This window comes from Hydra vulgaris, chromosome 15 (assembly GCF_038396675.1).
Source record: "Hydra vulgaris chromosome 15, alternate assembly HydraT2T_AEP".
NCBI lineage: Eukaryota > Metazoa > Cnidaria > Hydrozoa > Anthoathecata > Hydridae > Hydra > Hydra vulgaris.
Genome location: NC_088934.1, coordinates 16,137,719 through 16,157,500, shown reverse-complemented (window position 1 = coordinate 16,157,500; position 19,782 = coordinate 16,137,719). Strand labels below are relative to the sequence as shown.

At 26.1% G+C, this 19,782-nt stretch overlaps 3 protein-coding genes across 4 annotated transcripts in view; 2 read left to right on the top strand and 1 right to left on the bottom strand.

The window, feature by feature from the left end:
* LOC136092464 (E3 ubiquitin-protein ligase rnf213-alpha-like) overlaps nucleotides 1-18,918 on the bottom strand; it is a 164,052-nt gene extending 145,134 nt beyond the window's left edge. Inside the window, exon 1 of the mRNA XM_065820728.1 lies at nucleotides 18,593-18,918. Coding sequence (XP_065676800.1) covers nucleotides 18,593-18,665 — 73 coding nt within the window. The 5' untranslated portion in view covers nucleotides 18,666-18,918. The remainder of the gene's footprint in view (nucleotides 1-18,592) is intronic.
* Nucleotides 5,183-7,915, top strand: LOC136091619 (uncharacterized). The gene is made up of 3 exons (XM_065819327.1): nucleotides 5,183-5,422; nucleotides 5,751-5,900; nucleotides 6,205-7,915. Exons 1-3 carry the CDS (start codon nucleotides 5,356-5,358, stop codon nucleotides 7,908-7,910), a joined length of 1,923 nt encoding a protein of 640 aa, XP_065675399.1. The 5' UTR covers nucleotides 5,183-5,355; the 3' UTR covers nucleotides 7,911-7,915.
* On the top strand, nucleotides 8,216-11,453 carry LOC136091304 (uncharacterized). 2 transcript variants are annotated; one of them, XM_065818701.1, is made up of 10 exons: nucleotides 8,216-8,406; nucleotides 8,483-8,637; nucleotides 8,756-8,812; nucleotides 8,895-8,984; nucleotides 9,132-9,221; nucleotides 9,795-9,833; nucleotides 9,914-9,949; nucleotides 10,233-10,432; nucleotides 10,567-10,723; nucleotides 11,185-11,453. In XM_065818701.1, the coding sequence occupies exons 2-8, from the start codon at nucleotides 8,548-8,550 to the stop codon at nucleotides 10,245-10,247; spliced, it is 417 nt and encodes a 138-aa protein (XP_065674773.1). In that variant the 5' UTR covers nucleotides 8,216-8,406; nucleotides 8,483-8,547; the 3' UTR covers nucleotides 10,248-10,432; nucleotides 10,567-10,723; nucleotides 11,185-11,453. The 2 variants fall into 2 exon arrangements, with proteins under 2 accessions (XP_065674773.1, XP_065674772.1); XM_065818700.1 differs by lacking the exons at nucleotides 8,216-8,406; nucleotides 8,483-8,637; nucleotides 8,756-8,812; ... (2 more) ...; nucleotides 9,795-9,833; nucleotides 9,914-9,949 and having other exon boundaries at nucleotides 10,142-10,432.
* Nucleotides 18,919-19,782: the final 864 nt, after the last annotated feature.

Below are 19,782 nucleotides of genomic sequence, written 5' to 3'. Positions count from 1 at the left end.
AATAATCAAGAGAACCATGTTTTTCTTAGAAATGCTATCCATTCAAAATATTAAATAGAAATTCAATATTAAAGTGAATTTTGGAGCTATTTACAAACAAAATCTCAGACATTCATTCAACAGACATTTTGCTTTGCTAAAATTTCTACTTTCATTTGCTCTACAAATATCAGTGTTTTAACTGATTGATTACGTACAGAGACAAAAAAAATTATCTTGTGTTATTCCAGTATATAAAATGGGCTCAAAATTCTCATGTACTAACTATAGACCAATTTCAATTCTATCTAACATTAGCAAGCTCCTTGAAAAACTAATGTATTCTAGATTATACTCGTTTTTGAGTTCCTTTAACTGTTTAAATGATTTTCAGTTTGGATTTCGATCAAAACCACACTTTAATAAGTATAACTGAAAAAATAAAAAAGGCACTAAATACTGGTCATTTTGTTGGTTATTTTTGAATGACTTACAAAAAGCGTTCCATACGTTTAATCATACCATTTTAATTTCTAAACTTGAACATTACGGATACCCAGGAGTTGCTTGTAATTGATTTCAATTTTATCTTTCAAATAGGAAGCAGTTTGTTTTCATTAATGGTTACAAATCAAATAACAAACACATAGTTTGTTGTGTTCCTCAGGGTTCTGTTCTTGACCCTTTATTGTTTTTATTGATTTATATTAATTTTATTGATTTATATTAATGATCTAAATAACTCTGTCCACTTCTCATCAGTCCATTTGTTTGCTGATGATACTAATACTTTCTATATTAATAAATCTCATCACTCCTTGTGTAAGAATATAAACTTAGATCTAAAAGGTTTAGTTTATCGGCTAAATGCAAACTTAATTTCTCTAAACTTGGAAAAAAATGGACTAATGCTTTTAAAGGAACTTTATTGTTTTTGTCATTATTATTATTTTTTTTCATTACTGCTATTTTTATTATTATTATTATTATTATATTATGATTATTATAAATACAATTATTTTTGCTGTTACTTTTGCTCTATTAATGAATAAAGTTATTATTGTTATTATCATTATTTTTTCAATTAATACTATTAACATAATTATTTAGAGTCACTCCTTTGATCAGGATTTTGTATGAGTGACTCCTTCCTTGTTAATCATTTATTTATATTTATCTTTATTAATGACATTTCGGTTTTAATATTTATAATGTTATAGATATTCTTCTTCTTATTATTATTATTATTGTTATTATTATTATTATAGTTATTATTGTTATTATTATTATCATTATTATTGTTATTATTATTATTGTTATTATTATTATAATTATTATTATTATTATTATTATTATTATTATTATTATTATTATTATTATTATTATTATTATTATTAATATATCATTGTAATTAAATAATTGTAAATTTTGAGGAAAATAATTTTCAGGAATTGCTTTTCTCATTAATAATAAAAAACCCTCTATGTTTCATCAAAATCTATGAGGGTCCATGTTGGACCTTTGTCCAGATGGCATGGAATGGATCTTTGTAAAAAAAGTTACTTAGCAATATTTTTTAACAGTTATTACTTTTTACTTTTTTTAAATTAAATCATTTCATATTAGACGTTTTTCAGTAGTCAGATGTTTAAATTTTTTTCCTTCAGTATTTTCACATGAGAAAAAGTACCAAGATAAAACTGTTATACTGGACTACTGATTATTATAGTTGATGATTCAAATGAAAAAAACAACTTTAGCATTATTAGGAGACGTTTTTGTGCACCTGTTAATTTTTTGTTAATATAGAAAGTATTAGTATCATCAGCAAACAAATGGACTGATGAGAAGTGGACAGAGTTATTTAGATCATTAATATAAATCAATAAAATTAATATAAATCAATAAAAACAATAAAGGGTCAAGAACAGAACCCTGAGGAACACAACAAACTATGTGTTTGTTATTTGATTTGTAACCATTAATGAAAACAAACTGCTTCCTATTTGAAAGATAAAATTGAAATCAATTACAAGCAACTCCTGGGTATCCGTAATGTTCAAGTTTAGAAATTAAAATGGTATGATTAAACGTATGGAACGCTTTTTGTAAGTCATTCAAAAATAACCAACAAAATGACCAGTATTTAGTGCCTTTTTTATTTTTTCAGTTATACTTATTAAAGTGTGGTTTTGATCGAAATCCAAACTGAAAATCATTTAAACAGTTAAAGGAACTCAAAAACGAGTATAATCTAGAATACATTAGTTTTTCAAGGAGCTTGCTAATGTTAGATAGAATTGAAATTGGTCTATAGTTAGTACATGAGAATTTTGAGCCCATTTTATATACTGGAATAACACAAGATAATTTTTTTTGTCTCTGTATGTAATCAATCAGTTAAAATACTGATATTTGTAGAGCAAATGAAAGTAGAAATTTTAGCAAAGCAAAATGTCTGTTGAATGAATGTCTGAGATTTTGTTTGTAAATAGCTCCAAAATTCACCTTAATATTGAATTTCTATTTAATTTTCTAATTAAGTCCATATCAAACAAACTAAGTCGAGCAAATGGAATGCTTACCAAAATAAGGCATTTTGTGAATTACGAAACCCTTGTGAATATTTGGCATGCTATTTTTAACTCCCACCTACGCTATGGTTGTCAGATATGGGGGCAAAGTCCATCCATTTATAAAAAAAACCTTATAAATCTCCAGAATAAATCTTTAAGAATAATTCACTTTCAACCTAACAGTTTTAGTTCTGACATACTGTATAATCTTTCTAAAATTTTAAAGCTTGACGAACTTATCTACTTATCAAACTGTGTTCTTGTATGGGACATTGTCCACCATAATACGCCTAGCTGCTTCACTAGCTATTTTAAATTCACAAATGATGTTCATAGTTATAAACTTAGGTCTGTATCTTATTGTAGTCTTTCTATGCCTTTAAAACAAACACACAAGTATGGCATAAAGTCAATCAAGTATCAATCAATTCTATGTTGGAACTCTCTTCCTGTTGAAACTAAAAAAATATTCTCCAAAATATCAAATAGAAATGCCTTTATAACCCATGTAAAAAACTTTATCTTCAGTAAAAATTATCAATGAACTATCAGTTATGCAATCACCCCCTAGTTATTCTCTATAACTAAATTTTTAATATAATAAAAGTAACATAAAAATAAATGAAAATAACTCATAAATAAAAATAAAAATAAGAATAAAAATATAAAACCAAAAATAAAAATAAAAATATAAAACCCATAAAATAGAAATAAAAATATAAAACCCATAAAATAGAAATAAAAATATAAAACTCATAAATTAAAAATAAAATAGAAATAAAAACATAAAACTAAAAATAAAACATAAAAATATATAAATGTTCATTTAGTCACAATCAAGTACCCTCATTTTCATCATCCTGTAAAGTTATATGGCTCTAAAATTTGTGACACTACTAAACCATATAACATGTAATAAATAAACAATAAACTATTTTCTATGCAATCGTCCCGCTTAATTCTCTATAATTTTTTTTTTTTTTTTTTTTTTTTTTTTTCTTTTACTTTAATTTATATTCAATTTTTCTATGCTTGAAAAATGCTGGATCACAACAAAACTCCTATGACTTCTACTTCTTTGACTCTACTTCCTTTATTTCCTTCTTTTTATTGTTATATTTTTTGTTATTGATATTGTTATGATTTTTATATTTTTTATTTATTTTTTTTTTTTTTTTGCATTATCCTTATGATAATCACTATAATATATATAGATAAATATATAGTAAAATATATAGATAGTACTTATTATATTACTCTATTTAATATTATTATTACTATTTATCACTATTATTATTACTATTTATTTTTATTATTTTTTATTACTTATTATTATTATCATTATTATTATGCTATATTTATACCATCATAGGTCTTTACGCGTCATCAGTTTATAACTGTTTGTAAATGTCCCGCACGATTGTATATATATACAGTTATTATTAAAGTGAAAATATATTGATTTGATTTGATTTGATTTGATTTAATATTTTGAATGGATAGCATTTCTAAGAAAAACATGGTTCTCTTGATTATTAGATAGTTTATAAAAATAAGCTCTATTATTAATTAAATATAAATTAACTAAAAAAAGTTTTTAATTAGCAGGGGTTTAATGCCCCCAAAGGTTAATAAAGGTGATTAAAATAACCAAATAGCATTGATCAAATAAAAAAAATCCATGTTTTAGTTTTATAAATACTACAGATATATAATTTAAATGAAAAACTTTTTTTATTTGTAGAAATAGTTAAATTTTTCTTTAAATATAGTTTCGATAATGAAACTTGTTGCCCCCTTTATTGATAGAATGATTTAGACACACCAAAAGAGAGAGAGGAAGGAGGCAGGGAGTCCTATGCAACTAGCCAGGCAATCACAGATGCCTACATTTATACAATATTAAAAGTAATTTCCATTAATAATGCTCACAATGCTTCTGCCTCAACATCACAACTACGTGTATCGTTGTCAACGTCATTGTCAACTGCTGCATCATTAGCAGAATTATCACCATTATCCTCAGCTCCTACAGAAAGACCACAGACACCATTTTCTACTTCATCCTCAAGAAAGTCTTATATTAGAGACTATTTTTCAAAGAACTGCAGCCCAGATTTGTGTAAACTTCAGGGCATGGTAGGTTGACTAAAATCATCAGGTTTTGCTATGGAGAAAGCCTAACAGGCGATGAATGTTTGAAGCGACTGAGAGAGGAAACAGCAAAAAAAGATAACGCCGCAAAAAAAAGAGTATATATATATATATATATATATATATATATATATATATATATATATATATATATATATATATATATATATATATATATATATATATATATATATATATATATATATATATATATATATATATTTATATTATATATATGTATATTATATATATGTATATAAATATATATATATATATATATATATATATATATATATATATATATATATATATATATATATATATATATACCCGCCTTAAAATGATTTAAGGGACCCTTAAGGGTCCCTTAAAGGTTAAGGGTATCTTAAGGGCTAATTTTAAAATTCGGAAAAAATAATATTTTACGGAATAATTCTGTAAAATTGCTATTGTAAAAGCATGGTTTTCCAAAACTTCTTCGGTAATGAATCCGCTTATAAGTGATCAAAATCAAGTCAAATATTTGTAGCTATAATATGATTACAGTTTCATTATATCTATTAACGAGTTTAAATAATCCTAATAATTTTTCATATATTATGATAACAATAACAATTTTTTCAGTTTTTAAATTATTTGCTTTATTATGGCTTCACGAAATGAAAGAAGAAAACGTGAAAATGAAATGGATACTTTTATATCGAGATTGAAAGGTAATACAATCCAAATATGCAGAATATTGTTAATCTTGATAATCATATAAAGGAAATCTTTTCAGTTGTGATCTATATTAAAAGACTATATATATATATATTTATTTTTATTTATTTATTTATGCTCCTTGAGATTCAACGCCATGTTGAATCTATTATGAGCACATGCTAATTACAGTTTCATAATAATCATAGAGATCAGAGTTTCATAATATCCATATGTTTATCAAGCTTGTTTTTGAAGATTTCCATACTTTTAACGGAAAAATCTAATTCTATTTTAAATGAACAAGTTTGAATTATTTTATTTTTTACATATTTGTTTTAGGAGAAACTGGCAATAATTTAACACAGTTTGAAACTTCAGCAGATAAAGAAAATGTTGCAATTGGCGAAGATTACTTTTATGAAAATGTATCTTCTATTTTTGATGAGGTGACTGGAATATGTGATTCAACTGAGGAGGAAAACAATGAAAGTAATTTTTAATTTTTTTATTTTTAATAAATGAAGTTTGTTTTAATTTTAAACAAAGTTGCATAGTTTTTGACAATACTACTCAGTAAATATAACACGTAGTATTGATTTTTGTAAGTAATTTTATCAAGTGCTGGTAGTTGATTAGATGTTGACTGTTAAACTGACCATTATAAACTAATGTCTATTATAAATTGCTATAGCAATTTATAATAGACATTAGTTTTTAACATATAAATTGCTATAGCAATTTATATGTTTTTAAATTGTGAAAATGATTAAAAAGTTATCTTTTTTTTCTTCAGGTGAAGTTCCATCGGAAGAGAATCAGGAAAGTAACAAAGATTACAAGAGTAATTTCTCATCCCTGCATACAAAATTATTATACTTCTGCTTACTTTATAAACTCAGCAATAGTGCAATACTCTGTTTACTTACTATTTTAAACGAGGAAGGAGTTGATGTTCCTGGTTCAGTTTATCTTTTTAAAAAACCTCAAGTTGCAAAGAAGGTTCAGGTGTTAAAGAATACTTTAAACTGCGGTGGAAATTTTGGTTACTTATCGATTTTTGAAAATTTATTTTACTGTATTCAAAATAGTCTAGTGGTATTCAAAACGCAATATGTAGATCTTAAAATCAAAATTGGAATTGATGGTATTCCAATATTCAAAAGCTCACCTGTGTGTATCTGGCCAATTTTATTCATTATGAGAAATGTTGGTTTTAATAAACCTCTTCCTATTGCTGTTTATTCTGGTTTATGCAAGCCAAATTTTTCTGGTTTTATTGAACAATTGCACAAAGAGCTAGTTTTGTTTAAATCCTATGTTAATGTATCTGGATTTTTTATTAAAATAACCAATGTTTTATTTATATGTGATGCTCCAGCAAGATCATTCTGTCAATGTGTGAAAGGTCACTCAGGATATAATGCATGCCCATACTGCAGGATTTTAGGTGTGTATGCTTCAAATAAATTAATATTTCCATTTGGTGTTACATATCCTTCTCGTACTGACTGTAACTATAAATCACTATCTGAATCGAACCAACTACTTTTATCTCCACTAGCTGAAGTTGCAAATTTAAGTTATTATTTTTCTCCTGAATATATGCACACTGTTTGTCTAGGTGTAATGAGAAGACTTGTTATATCATATTTTTCAAACAAATATGGCCGGTTTAACTGTCGGGTCAGTGAGAATCTGAAAGAACTGTTAGAACAAAGAGTTAAATTGTGGCATGGAGCTTTGCCATCTGAATTTCACAGGAAAATAAGATCTTTCTGTAATATTAATTATTTTAAAGCCACAGAGTTTCGAACTATTTTACTGTATACAGGCCCTCTTCTTTTTAAAGGTATCATTCCGTTAAACTACTATAATCATTTTTTGTATTTACATTTTGCTATGTATGTGTTTATTGGGACAACACACAAACACTATTATGACAATGCTACTTCTTGTATACAGCATTTTCTAAATGATTTAAAGGAACTTTTTACTGAAAGTGCTTATACCTTCAATGCACATATGCTATCGCATTTACCAGAATTCGTTCAGCGACTAGGACCATTAGATAAGTTTTCTGCTTTTCCTTTTGAAAATTATTTGTATTTAATAAAACAGCGTGTAAAAACTGGAACTTATGTATTTGAACAGTCCATTAACTCTGTTTTAACTATTAGAAGTTTATATTCCAATCCACCGAAAAAAAGTTTTGTTTTTTCCAATAAATATCCCAATATTACTGCTCTTATTGTTTATCAATCGAACTTTGTTCCACTTATAACTTCAATTAGTGACAACCATATTGCTTCTGGATCCTTATTATTATTTAAATCAGATTTATATGTTCATCCTTATCCTTCCAGTTCAATTGGTATAGGCAGGTACATTCTTTCTAATATCAATGTAACTGATGTTAAGATTGTTAATAAATGTATTTCTTTTATTGATGGCAATGAATACATTATTATACCATTTGCAAATAATGTTTTTAAAGGTTGACAATCAATGACTGTGTTATGATGTAATAATTATTTTGTTTTTATGTCATAAAAAATGTTATGATATATTATAATATATTTTATACATTATATACATTATACATTATAAATAGAGTTTATTTACAATATTGTGAAAAGAGTTTGAGTCTATACTTATTTAATTCACATATATGTATATTTATGTACATGTGTATATAATATATATATATATATATATATATATATATATATATATATATATATATATATATATATATATATATATATATATATATATATATATATACAATTTTTAAATATTTAGAATAGTTATTTAAGTGTCATCTACATTAGACTATGTGTGTCAAAAATATGTTTTAACTTATGGTTTACATGACAAATCAATTTCAATTGTTCATGTCGATGATGTCATTGGCTGGACTCAAGAGGAGTTTGAGAAACTCAAAATTTGTAAAAGAGTAGAGTTAATGGTGAACAATGATGAAAGTCTGAATAAGGTAAAATTATCATTTTTTGTTTAATTGATTAATTACAATTCATAGCTTTTTTATGTAAATCTATTGTATTATTAAGTTTTAGTTCTGCAATGTGCATCAAGTTATGAGGGGCTCAAAGAAACTTTAAAGTTTGTTTTTGAAATGAAAAGAAAAAAGCAAACAATAAGTTTTATACAAACTCATTTCAATCCGGTCCGTGGCCTAAACAGACAAAGACTGCCTCCAGTTTATGTAAGTATTAAATATAAAAATTTAAATAGGTTAATATATGTTTTATTATATTTTTTGATTTTATACTTAAGCCATCTACCTTTTGAAAGAGTTTATTATTTAAATTTTTTTTATTTAGCCTCTTCACACAGCTTCTGAAGGCTCCAATTTTGATACTGATCATTCAGATTCCATCGTAATATTTTATTTAATGTAGATTTTTATACAGAACATTTATTTAATACTCTTTTATCTATAGAAATATTTTGATATTTTAGGCACCATATAGTCAGAATACTGCTGCTGAAGCAGTTGTTTTAATGCCTCTGCCACCACTTAAAATTAAAAAATTTCTAGGTGCACACAAGGTAATTTTATATAGCTTCTTCACGTAGCTTCTGTAAATAAAAAACTATTGGATACAGACTCTTCTGAGTCAATCAAAATATTTTAAATTACAGATTTGACAATTTGTTTAATACCCTTTTATCTATAGAAATATATTAATTTTTTAGGCACCACATAATCAAGATACTGCTGCTGAAGCAGTTGTTTTAAAGCCTCTGCCACCTCTTAAATCTCAAAAATTTCCTGCTACACACAAGGTAATTTTTGTTCGTATTTAGCTTTTTCACGCAGCTGAATCAAATTTTTAGAGATTCTTCATAGCCAATCAGAATATTTTGTATATTAGACAATTTATTTAATACTCTTTTATCTATATTTTTTTATTTTATTTTGGTTGCTATAACATATTTGGCTGCTTTTAAACTTTATAGCCACTACTAAAAACTCAAAATCCTGTTTCAAAAGAGATAGTTTTTAATTTTGCAAATTACATGTGTTATTCTACATATAAGATTTCTTTTTGAACACTTACAACAAGTTTCTACATTTTTAGAGTTAAAATGAAAATAATTTTCAAACATCATTAAATCTATATAAAGTAATTTATTATCATAAAGTACTTCTATAATTGATTGATTTTTAAAAGCATGCTTCATGTATTTTGAAGTTTTTAATTATTTACTTAATTGTTTTTGTCTTGATAAATTCATTTTATGAATTTAATTGAATTTATCAAGCACTTCTTATTTAATATGATGTATAAAAAAATTTCTAATTTTATTTATATCATAATTTATGATTTATTTGTATTGATATTTTATTTATGGAAGGTTCCAAGCATACAACTACATTTATCTACCCAACCAATTGTAAGTTTTTAAAATTTTGGATCTAGTTGTATTTAGATAAAAAAAAATTAATTATGTAAATTTCTTGTAATTTCTTATAGGTTTCAAATGTTTCACAAACAGATATTCAGTCAATTGTATGCAGTTAACTATTTATTTTTCATATATAAGGATTATTTTGATATATATATATATATATATATATATATATATATATATATATATATATATTATATATATATATATATATATATATATATATATATATATATATATATATTTATATATATATTTATATATGTATGTATGTATGTATGTATGTATGAACCATTTAGTGCACAAGGTTTAATATTTGTAATTTTTAATTTTTTAAATATATGGCAGAAATATTATGTATTTTTATTGTGGTTGTCTTAACAGGACAGTTTCTTATGAATGCGTACATTTTACGTGAATTAACATCAATTCAGTCTAAATTAAATCATTTGGAACAGCGGCAGGGAAGATTGGAGGCACGTGTTTGCAGTGTTTCTATTGACCAGAATTCCTCAAATACCCAATTTCCTGTTTTTACATCTCTGCTGCAATATTCTGAAGTTGCTAAGCACCCCAAGGATATGGTAAATTTTTTTAATTCATTTATCATTATGCCAGTATATCTATGTTGTGTTTGATTGCCAAGAAGAATATCTCTTATGAAAGATTTTAATATTAATGAGATTATTAATTTATGTTGTTACCTGATCATTTTTAGTTGTCATGGATGAAGCTTGAAGGAGGATTGACAGCCAATGAGCATATTTCTCGTGTCTTGAATAAGTTGCTGGCACTTGAACTGCAGCAAAATATTAACAGGACTGGGAGTAATGGCAAGCATAAGTTTTTAGATAACCTGGAAAATCTGGTCAAAAGTGAGTTTAATTCAGATCTACTGTTAACATTTTTGTATAAATAGGAGTTTGTCTGTGAGTCAACATTTTTGACTCATAGTGTTTCATTTAAAATCAATAACAAAAAGTTTGATTTAAAGAGTCTAGATTTTAAAATTCTTAAAATACTTCTATAGATGTTAAAAATTGATTAATTATTGTGATAATAAGATTTACTTATTATAACAATTAATTTACTTGTATATTAATTTATATAATAACTATTTATATAATAAGAACAGTTATATTATATTTATAATAAATTATATGGAATCATGGAGAATCTTATTTGATTCATGCATATCGAATCATGGAGAATCTTATATGATTCTATAAAACGTTCTGTTATACGTGTGAATCCATATTAACTATATTGTTTGAACATTTATTATTGTATTATTTAAATTAAATCATATTAAGTGATTGTTTTGTTTTATTTTTAGCGTCAACTATTCACTTTTTTCCCGGTACAACAACAAAAGAAATTGAATTAAAAGTGGCTAGATTTTTTAATAACGCCAGAGATCGCTGTGGTGGTCGACTACAGAGAGGTCTGAAAAAGACAGACGTTTTAATCGAGCAAGACAGATTGCGCTAGTAACGAGGGTAGTGAGGTGGACAGTTACAACGATCCTCAACCAAAAAAACGGAAGACTTTTTTAAATAAATATTAGTATTGTGTTTTTAATAAATCTTTGTATGGATACTTTTATTATAAGTTGTAATGCTTTAAATAAATAATAATAAAACTATCAAAATCCATAAAAAGAAGAATCGCTTATAAAAAAAATCTTTTGAAGATTTATAATAATTTAACTATATAAATTATGTTAGTGTTTTTAATAATTTATTTAAAAAATAATAATTTAAAAAACAACCACGTTTCACTACTCACATTTTGAGTAGTGAACCGTGGTTTTTTTTTTTGGTCGCTTAAGGGCTAGCCCTTAAGGGACCCTTAAATTCCGCGCGGACATTTTCGGAAGGATCCCTTAAGGGCTAGTCCTTAAGGGACCCTTAAGTTTTTTTAAGGCGGGTATATATATATATATATATATAGATATATATATATATATATATATATATATATATGTTTGTCCTTTAGCAGGATTATTAGGAAGCTGTTAATGATCTTTCCTTATGATCCTGCTGAAGGAGAAGGGGGCAGTAGAAGGCCAAGTTAGATAAGTGATTTTTATTACTAAAAAAAATATATATATATATATACATATATATATATATATGTGTATATATATATATATATATATATCATATACACAAATATATTGTTTATATACGTATATATATATATATATCTCTCTCTCACGGCTTTTTCTTGCAATATAAAATTGGGCAATACGTCACTTTTTTAGCAAAAAAAGTTTCCGCATAAAAAGTATTTAAAAAATTCCGTATATAAAGTATAAAAATTCAATAACTTTAAAGTAATACTAATTTTTTTCTATAAACGCTTTCATGTTTAAATAAAAATAATATGATAGATCTATCTTTCCTTGTTAAAAAAATATTTGCATGAAACGGAATAAAAATAATGATTGTTAAAATATTTTATATGATTTTAGATCACTTTTTTGTTTTTTGCGATTTTTACGGAAAACTTTTTCTTGTGCAAACAAAGATTTGATAACATAGCTACACGGTTGGTGGTTGAAATTTGGAATACTTAGCAATGAATGTCTATTCTATCAGATTCCTAAGTCATCCGTGTAATTTTTTTACTATTACTCAATTTATAATGCATTTATACTTTTAAGTTTATTTCTTTTAAATGTAAAATATTAATTTTTTGATGGATGACTTTATTGAATTTGAACGTTTGAACGTTTTTAATGGATGAAGTTATTGAAGTTTTAACCTTTTATGCAGATGTAGATATAAAAATTATTTTATGTACCTCTTGCTATGTTATCAAATATGTTTTAAAACTTGGCATGTTTTATAACCAATTTTTTTGCTTTACGCTTAAACTTGTGTTGACATTTCTAAGCGATGACGTAACTTTATTGCGTTACTTCCCGAGCTATTTATTAACGATTTTTATTGCAACAACTGTTTCGGCGAGACAAATTTTGGAGGTATAAAATAAACAGTCACGCAAAGTTATTTTATATAAATATATATATAAATATATATATATATATATATATATATATATATATATATATATATATATATATATATATGTATATATATATATATATATATATATATATATATATATATATATATATATATATATATGTATATATATATATATATATAGACAAATTTTGGAGGTATAAAATAAACAAAGTTACGCAAAGTTATTTTATATAAATATATATATAAATATATATATATATATATATATATATATATTTATATATATCTATATATATATATGTATATATATATATATATATATATATATATATATATATATATATATATATATATATATATATATATGTATATATATATATATATATAGACAAATTTTGGAGGTATAAAATAAACAAAGTTACGCAAAGTTATTTTATATAAATATATATATATATATATATGCATATGTATATATATATATATATATATATATATATATATATATATATATATATATATATATATAGACAAATTTTGGAGGTATAAAATAAACAAAGTTACGCAAAGTTATTTTATATAAATATATATATATATATATATATATATATATATATATATATATATATATATATATATATGTATATATATATATATAGACAAATTTTGGAGGTATAAAATAAACAAAGTTACGCAAAGTTATTTTATATAAATATACATATATATATATATATATATATATATATATATATATATATATATATATATATATATATATATATATATATTATATATATATATATATATATTTATATAAAATAACTTTGCGTAACTTTGTTTATTTTATACCTCCAAAATTTGTCTCGCCGAAACTTTTGACCCGAATTTCCGGTATACAACAAAAAAAAGTTCCAGGAACTTTTAATGAAAAGGGTTCTCTCGGTTCCGTTTATATATAAAAATAAATCCTTAATTATTTCAATAACGCCTTAATTATTCGTATAAACTTTATACGACTAATTAAAGCTTTATAATAAAGCTTTAAGTATTCGAATAAATTGAAGTTTTATCAAAGATTAGTTTAAAGTAATTTTTAATACAAATTTTATTTTTGTTTGCAAATATGGATTTGTTGCTATCCAATGCCATTAAAGCCACGCATTTGCCTAACAATACGACTTACAAAGTAAAGCTTCGTAGTAATCTCAAAGATTTAAACTCAAAGTTTCCTGTTGTAAACAAAGATCTTCTTTCTTTAATAAATTCTGAAATGGAAGTTTTTATTCCCATGCAAAAAGAAAATGAAGACTATATTGTTTTAAAGTATGAGTTTAAACGCGTTTTTTTTGTTGTTTTATTTTGTTTATAAAAAAATAAGTCTTAACAAATAACCTTTAGTTAAATATGTTGTTTTTAGTTATATTTAGTTTATATATGATATGACTTTACAGGTCACTGGAAAATGGTAACTGCCTTTACAACTCTGCTGCTTTATTAATAAATTCATCAGATAAAACATATGAAATTCTTCGACTATTAACTTCTGTTGAGTTGTTTGAGAAAGCAACCTTTTATTCAAGATACCCAATAATCTTAAACAAATTTATCTTTTATTGTGAGCTTAGTTTTAACAAAACAAATAATGGACTATTTCTACGCCATCACTGATGTTCTCCAAACTAAAGCATTTGATATATCACAACAGTGTAATGAAATAAATTGTTTGAAAACTCAAATTTTAGATTTAAAAAAGAGTTATTTGAGAAAGCAACCTTTTATTCAAGATACCCAATAATTCTAAACCAAGTGGAATCTAAAAGTTTTTCTCTACTCTCTAGTGTTTTCATTGCATGTGTTTCATTTGAGTTTTCTGATTCTTATACAGAATTAAATGATATAAATATTTCTGAACTTATAAAGAAAGAAGCCTATAACAATTGCAGAAACAATAAATTTGCTTCTTTTCTTTGTTTAATTGCATTATCTACAGTGTTAAATAACCAAAATCGGTCTGTTTATCCTGAATTTGGACTTGAAAAATATAAAAAGTTATTTAATTTGACTACCTTTTTAATGTGATTCACGTGGTGATCATAATAAAAATAAAGAAATTCTGAGTATTTTATGGTGTAACACTGGTTGTCGCTGTATTTCCAAGGATAAAAGTATGTGGTCACCAAATCATTTTGTCCCTATTGTGAAAAGAGAAGTTTTGCTCAAATGCTCAAGTTTGTCAAAAGTGATTTAAAAAGAGGATCTTGTTCAGTTTTGCCAAGTTTTCTATCGCATTCTTCTGTTACCACTAAGATTCTTAACTTATCTTGTCATCCTCCTAAAAATCTATTTTTTGAAAAAAAAATCATTAGTTTAATGTCACATAAAGTTTTATATAGATAATGAAACTAAAATTATAGATGTAAATATTGATATTACTCCTAATCCAATCTTAGTTAATTGTATTCCTTGTGCATCAGATCAGTCTTCAAGTCTTCCTTTTTATGATGTTTCTACTTATTATGAGCGTGGTAGACATCTATCTGCTGGCAAAGATCATTGTATTACATTTTATTTATTAGATCAATGTTATTAGATCTAGTTAATAAAATATTTATTCATAACTTGTCTTTTGATTTTCCTGTTTCTGGTGAGAGAAAAAAACGATCGTTTATACATAAATGGCTACTTGAATATTCCTGGTTAGCTTACCTACAGATTGAAGATGGAGCATACTGCCTTCCATGTACACTGTTGGGTAGCAGAATTCCAAACAATACCACAATAATCAACTTTATTCAAAAACCTTTTAAAATATGGGGTAATGCAACTTGTGCTTACATGGATCACAAAAATAATTGTCGACTTCATCAAATGTCAATGCGTTGTCTGAACATGCTGCAATCTAGATCTAATTCAAAAAAAAAATCTGATTGAAGTTGACATTGAAAATCTAAGAAAAAAACTTATTATAAGTAATCGAAATAAATTAATTCCAATTATAAAGACAATTATTTTTCTTGGTCGCAACGATATTGCTTTTCGAGGTCACCGTGTTGTCAGTAAGTATCATCCACAGATTGGAGAAACATGTAAAGACAACATTGATATAGGTAACTTTGTAGAGCTTTTAAATTTTCGTATTGAAGCAGGTGATAAAGTTCTTGAGCACCATATTCGTTCTGCTCCTAAAAATGCAACTTATATATCTAAAACCGCACAAAACGAACTTATTGAATGCTGTGGAAAAACAAACGAAGAAGTTCTAATTAAGAAAATCAAAAAGTCAGGTTATTTTTCTATATTGTGTGATGGAGCCTCTGATTGTTCTAATGTTAAACAGCTATCTCTAGTTATAAGATACATTGACTGTGATAGTGTTATTTTTGCATACTTTCTACGGTTTATTGAATGTAAATCTGGTACAACTGATCTTAGTCTTGCGCAAAACATAATTTCTGCAATTGATGATCTTGGTCTTGATATCGAAAAAAGTAGAGGTCAAGGATACGATGGTGCTGGGGCAATGTCTGGTAAATTAAAATGTATTTCATCTAGAAATAAACTTATCAAGCAATGTTCAGAGTGTTAGAAATCCTCTTGATCAAATCAAAGATATATCATCTTTTTTTTAACTTATCACCTAAACGTGCTAGCTGTCTCAATAAATTCATTTTTCTTGGTCAAGCAAAATTAATTGATATATGTCGAACTAGATGGGTTCAGAAACTTAAAGGTCTAGATGTTTTTTTTGATAACTACATATCCGTTTTTTATTCAATGGAAGAAATGGCATACAGTTAAGTTAAGAGTTATAATATTGATACTTCTTCAAAAGCTTCATACTTTTTAAATCTTATGACAAATTTTTCTTTTATTGTGAGCTTAGTTTTAACAAAACAAATAATGGACTATTTCTACGCCATCACTGATGTTCTCCAAACTAAAGCATTTGATATATCACAACAATGTAATGAAATAAATTGTTTGAAAACCCAAATTTTAGATTTAAAAAAAAATATTGATGTCTATCAGAATGGTACTTAATTGCTCTTGACCTAGCTAAGACTCTTGATGTTTCAGAAGTTAAACCAAGGCTCTGTGGCAGACAAATTTATAGAGATAATTATCCCTCCGACACAGTTTCAGATTATTTCAAATATTTCATCACATCTCCTCTTCTAGATCATTTAGTTAATGAATTAGAAGATAGATTTGATGAAGGTGAGATGATTGTTTATAAAGGTTTATCTGGTATTCCTGCAACTGTTGTAAATAAAAATGAAGAAAAATGTTTTTGGAAGTCAGATTTTATGGAATTTTTGCATTTTTATATATCGGATAGGCCTCATCCTACGTCAATTCATGCTGAATTAGATTTGTGGGAAACCATTTGGAACAATCTGTGATCCCATCCACTATTACAGAGACTTTAAAGTCTATTGGTATAGGGGGTTTCCCAAACATTAGGGAAAGTTTTTTAATAATGGGAACAATTCCAATTACTAAATGGGAATGCGAGAGGATTTCTGTTATACGCAGACTGAAAACTTATATGCGAAGCCGGATGACAGAGTCAAGATTTAATTCTTTAGCTCTGATGTCTATTCATCAAGAAATAATTCCTGATGTAGAAAGAGTTTTAATTGTTTTTTCTGTTTTAGGGGAACCACGCTTAGAGGTGGTTTTTACCTAATATTAATTTATTAATTTCTTTTTTGTTTATTGACTATATTTGTGATAAAAAAAAAAAATTTATATTTAAGTTTATCTTATATTTAGTGAAAATTAGAAAAACCAACATAAAAAATTTAAAAAAAAACCCTATTAAAATAAATTTGGCCTAACTGCCTATCAAGAAAGGGAAAGAATCCAAAAATGGAGGACTAACCTAAGGCAACAATATAAATACTTTACATAAACTGCCAATCTAGAAATGGAATGCTAACCTAAGGCAACTATATTAATACTTTACCTTAACTGCCTATCAAGAAAAGGTAAGAATCCAGAAATGGAGGGCTAACCTAAGGCAACAATACAAATACTTTACACTAACTTCCTATCAAGAAAAGGAAGAATCCAGAAATGGAGGGCTAACTTTAGGCCACATGACAGTTTACAGATGGAGTGCAAAGTCCTATGGCTTACCTTCTCGTTGGTGAACTTCGTTAAATAGGTTAGACAAGTAAAAAATGTCTAATTTATGAACAAAATAGCCAAGGCAATATTTTTATTAGTTTTGTTTTATATGGGTAATTGAGAACAATGCCAAGTAAGTAATAATAAAGTACTGATGCCGCTTTGATGACGAATTACCAAACAACCTTGCCTCCCCCCCTCGCTAGCCCGGGGGAGGGGTTTACAAAAAAATATTGCCGAATATATTTTGGCAACTCGAAAAAAAACAGGCAGCACCCACAAAAAATCCTGCATCCGCCCCTGTATATATATATATATATATATATATATATATATATATATATATATATATATATATATATATATATATATATATATATATATATATATATATATATATATGTATATATGGTATGTGTGTACACACAAACCAAAACGAAACTTCTATTTTGGTTTGTGTTTACACACAAACCAAAACGAAACTTCTTAATACCTAAAGCTTCACAAAAAACATCTTTAAAAAGTTGTAGACTTTAAAAATCTTAACTTTAATTTTTTACTAAATTAATTCTGATAATTTAATTCATTATTCAAAATATATAACTTTTAATTTATTACCCTCGGTTAGTTTAAATCCACATTCAGAACAAAACTTTCCATCTCTTGTTTCATTGCATTCATTGCAAAACATGCTGTTATTATTACATAGCTCAGTTAAATTCGTTTGGTTGGAGGATTTTTTTTCACCTGTATCTACTTTATCTTGCTGAAAAACTGCATTTTTCTGTTTCTTTAATTTTCTATCGATTCTAACTTAAGATAACTATTATATCTCAATAATACCAGATTAGCCTAGTTTTGTCGCTTTAAAACTTAGATTGTTAGATAGATACGACGAGGTTAAAATTAATTTGCTATTGCAAAACAACAAAATGAACACGATTGGCTAATTAGTAAAATTCTGAGAAATAAGTAATGAAACAAAAGCGACGTTTAAGGTGGAGAGTAGTTAATATATCAACTGAATATTTCACCTGGTTATTTAGGGGTCGTCCATAAAGTACGCAAATAATTTTGAATTTTTTTACCCCCTCCCCTTTGTTGATGGAGTACTTTAAAGTCCCCAGCCCTTCGAAAAAGTACGTTCATTTTCAAATACATCCCTAACTTCTTTTTTTCAATAAAAATGTTTATTGAAATGAAAAAGGTGGAGGAGGTACCTTAGATAGACTTTATACAACCCCAAAGCCCTTTTTTTTTGCGGCACATGATCCCAATTTGAGAAAGTTTTTTAAATATATACATATATGTCAATTTGTTCGCTTGGCCGAGAGGTTAGTGTTAAGTACTTAAACGGCAGAGACCTGAGATCGATTCCTGGTAAAATCCTGTACTTTTTTTTTGTTTTAATAACAAATCAAATCAAATAAACTATACTTAAGGCGTACGTTTTTTTCAGGCACCCCTCTTTTGTTAGTCCGTAAATAACGAGTCTTACGCGAGATCATTAATATTAAAAACAAAGCCTAAAACCCAGTGCCGAGGGTAGGCTACCCATACCCCTTAATTGGAGGGGTGGAGCAGCAAATTTTGTGCTCTTTTGCTAATTTAAGGAGCTTTTTATTTTAGCAAAACCTAGCATTAAAATTTGGAAGATTTTGAGACCCTAATGACACGTTTCCTTTGGGGGAGGGGTCTCCGACCCATTAGCGACGGCACTGATAAAACCTGTTTTTTGTTGATTCCAAAAATAGGTTGCCTAAAATATGACTTACTCAGGGCCAGTACATAAGGGGTAGCATGTGTGC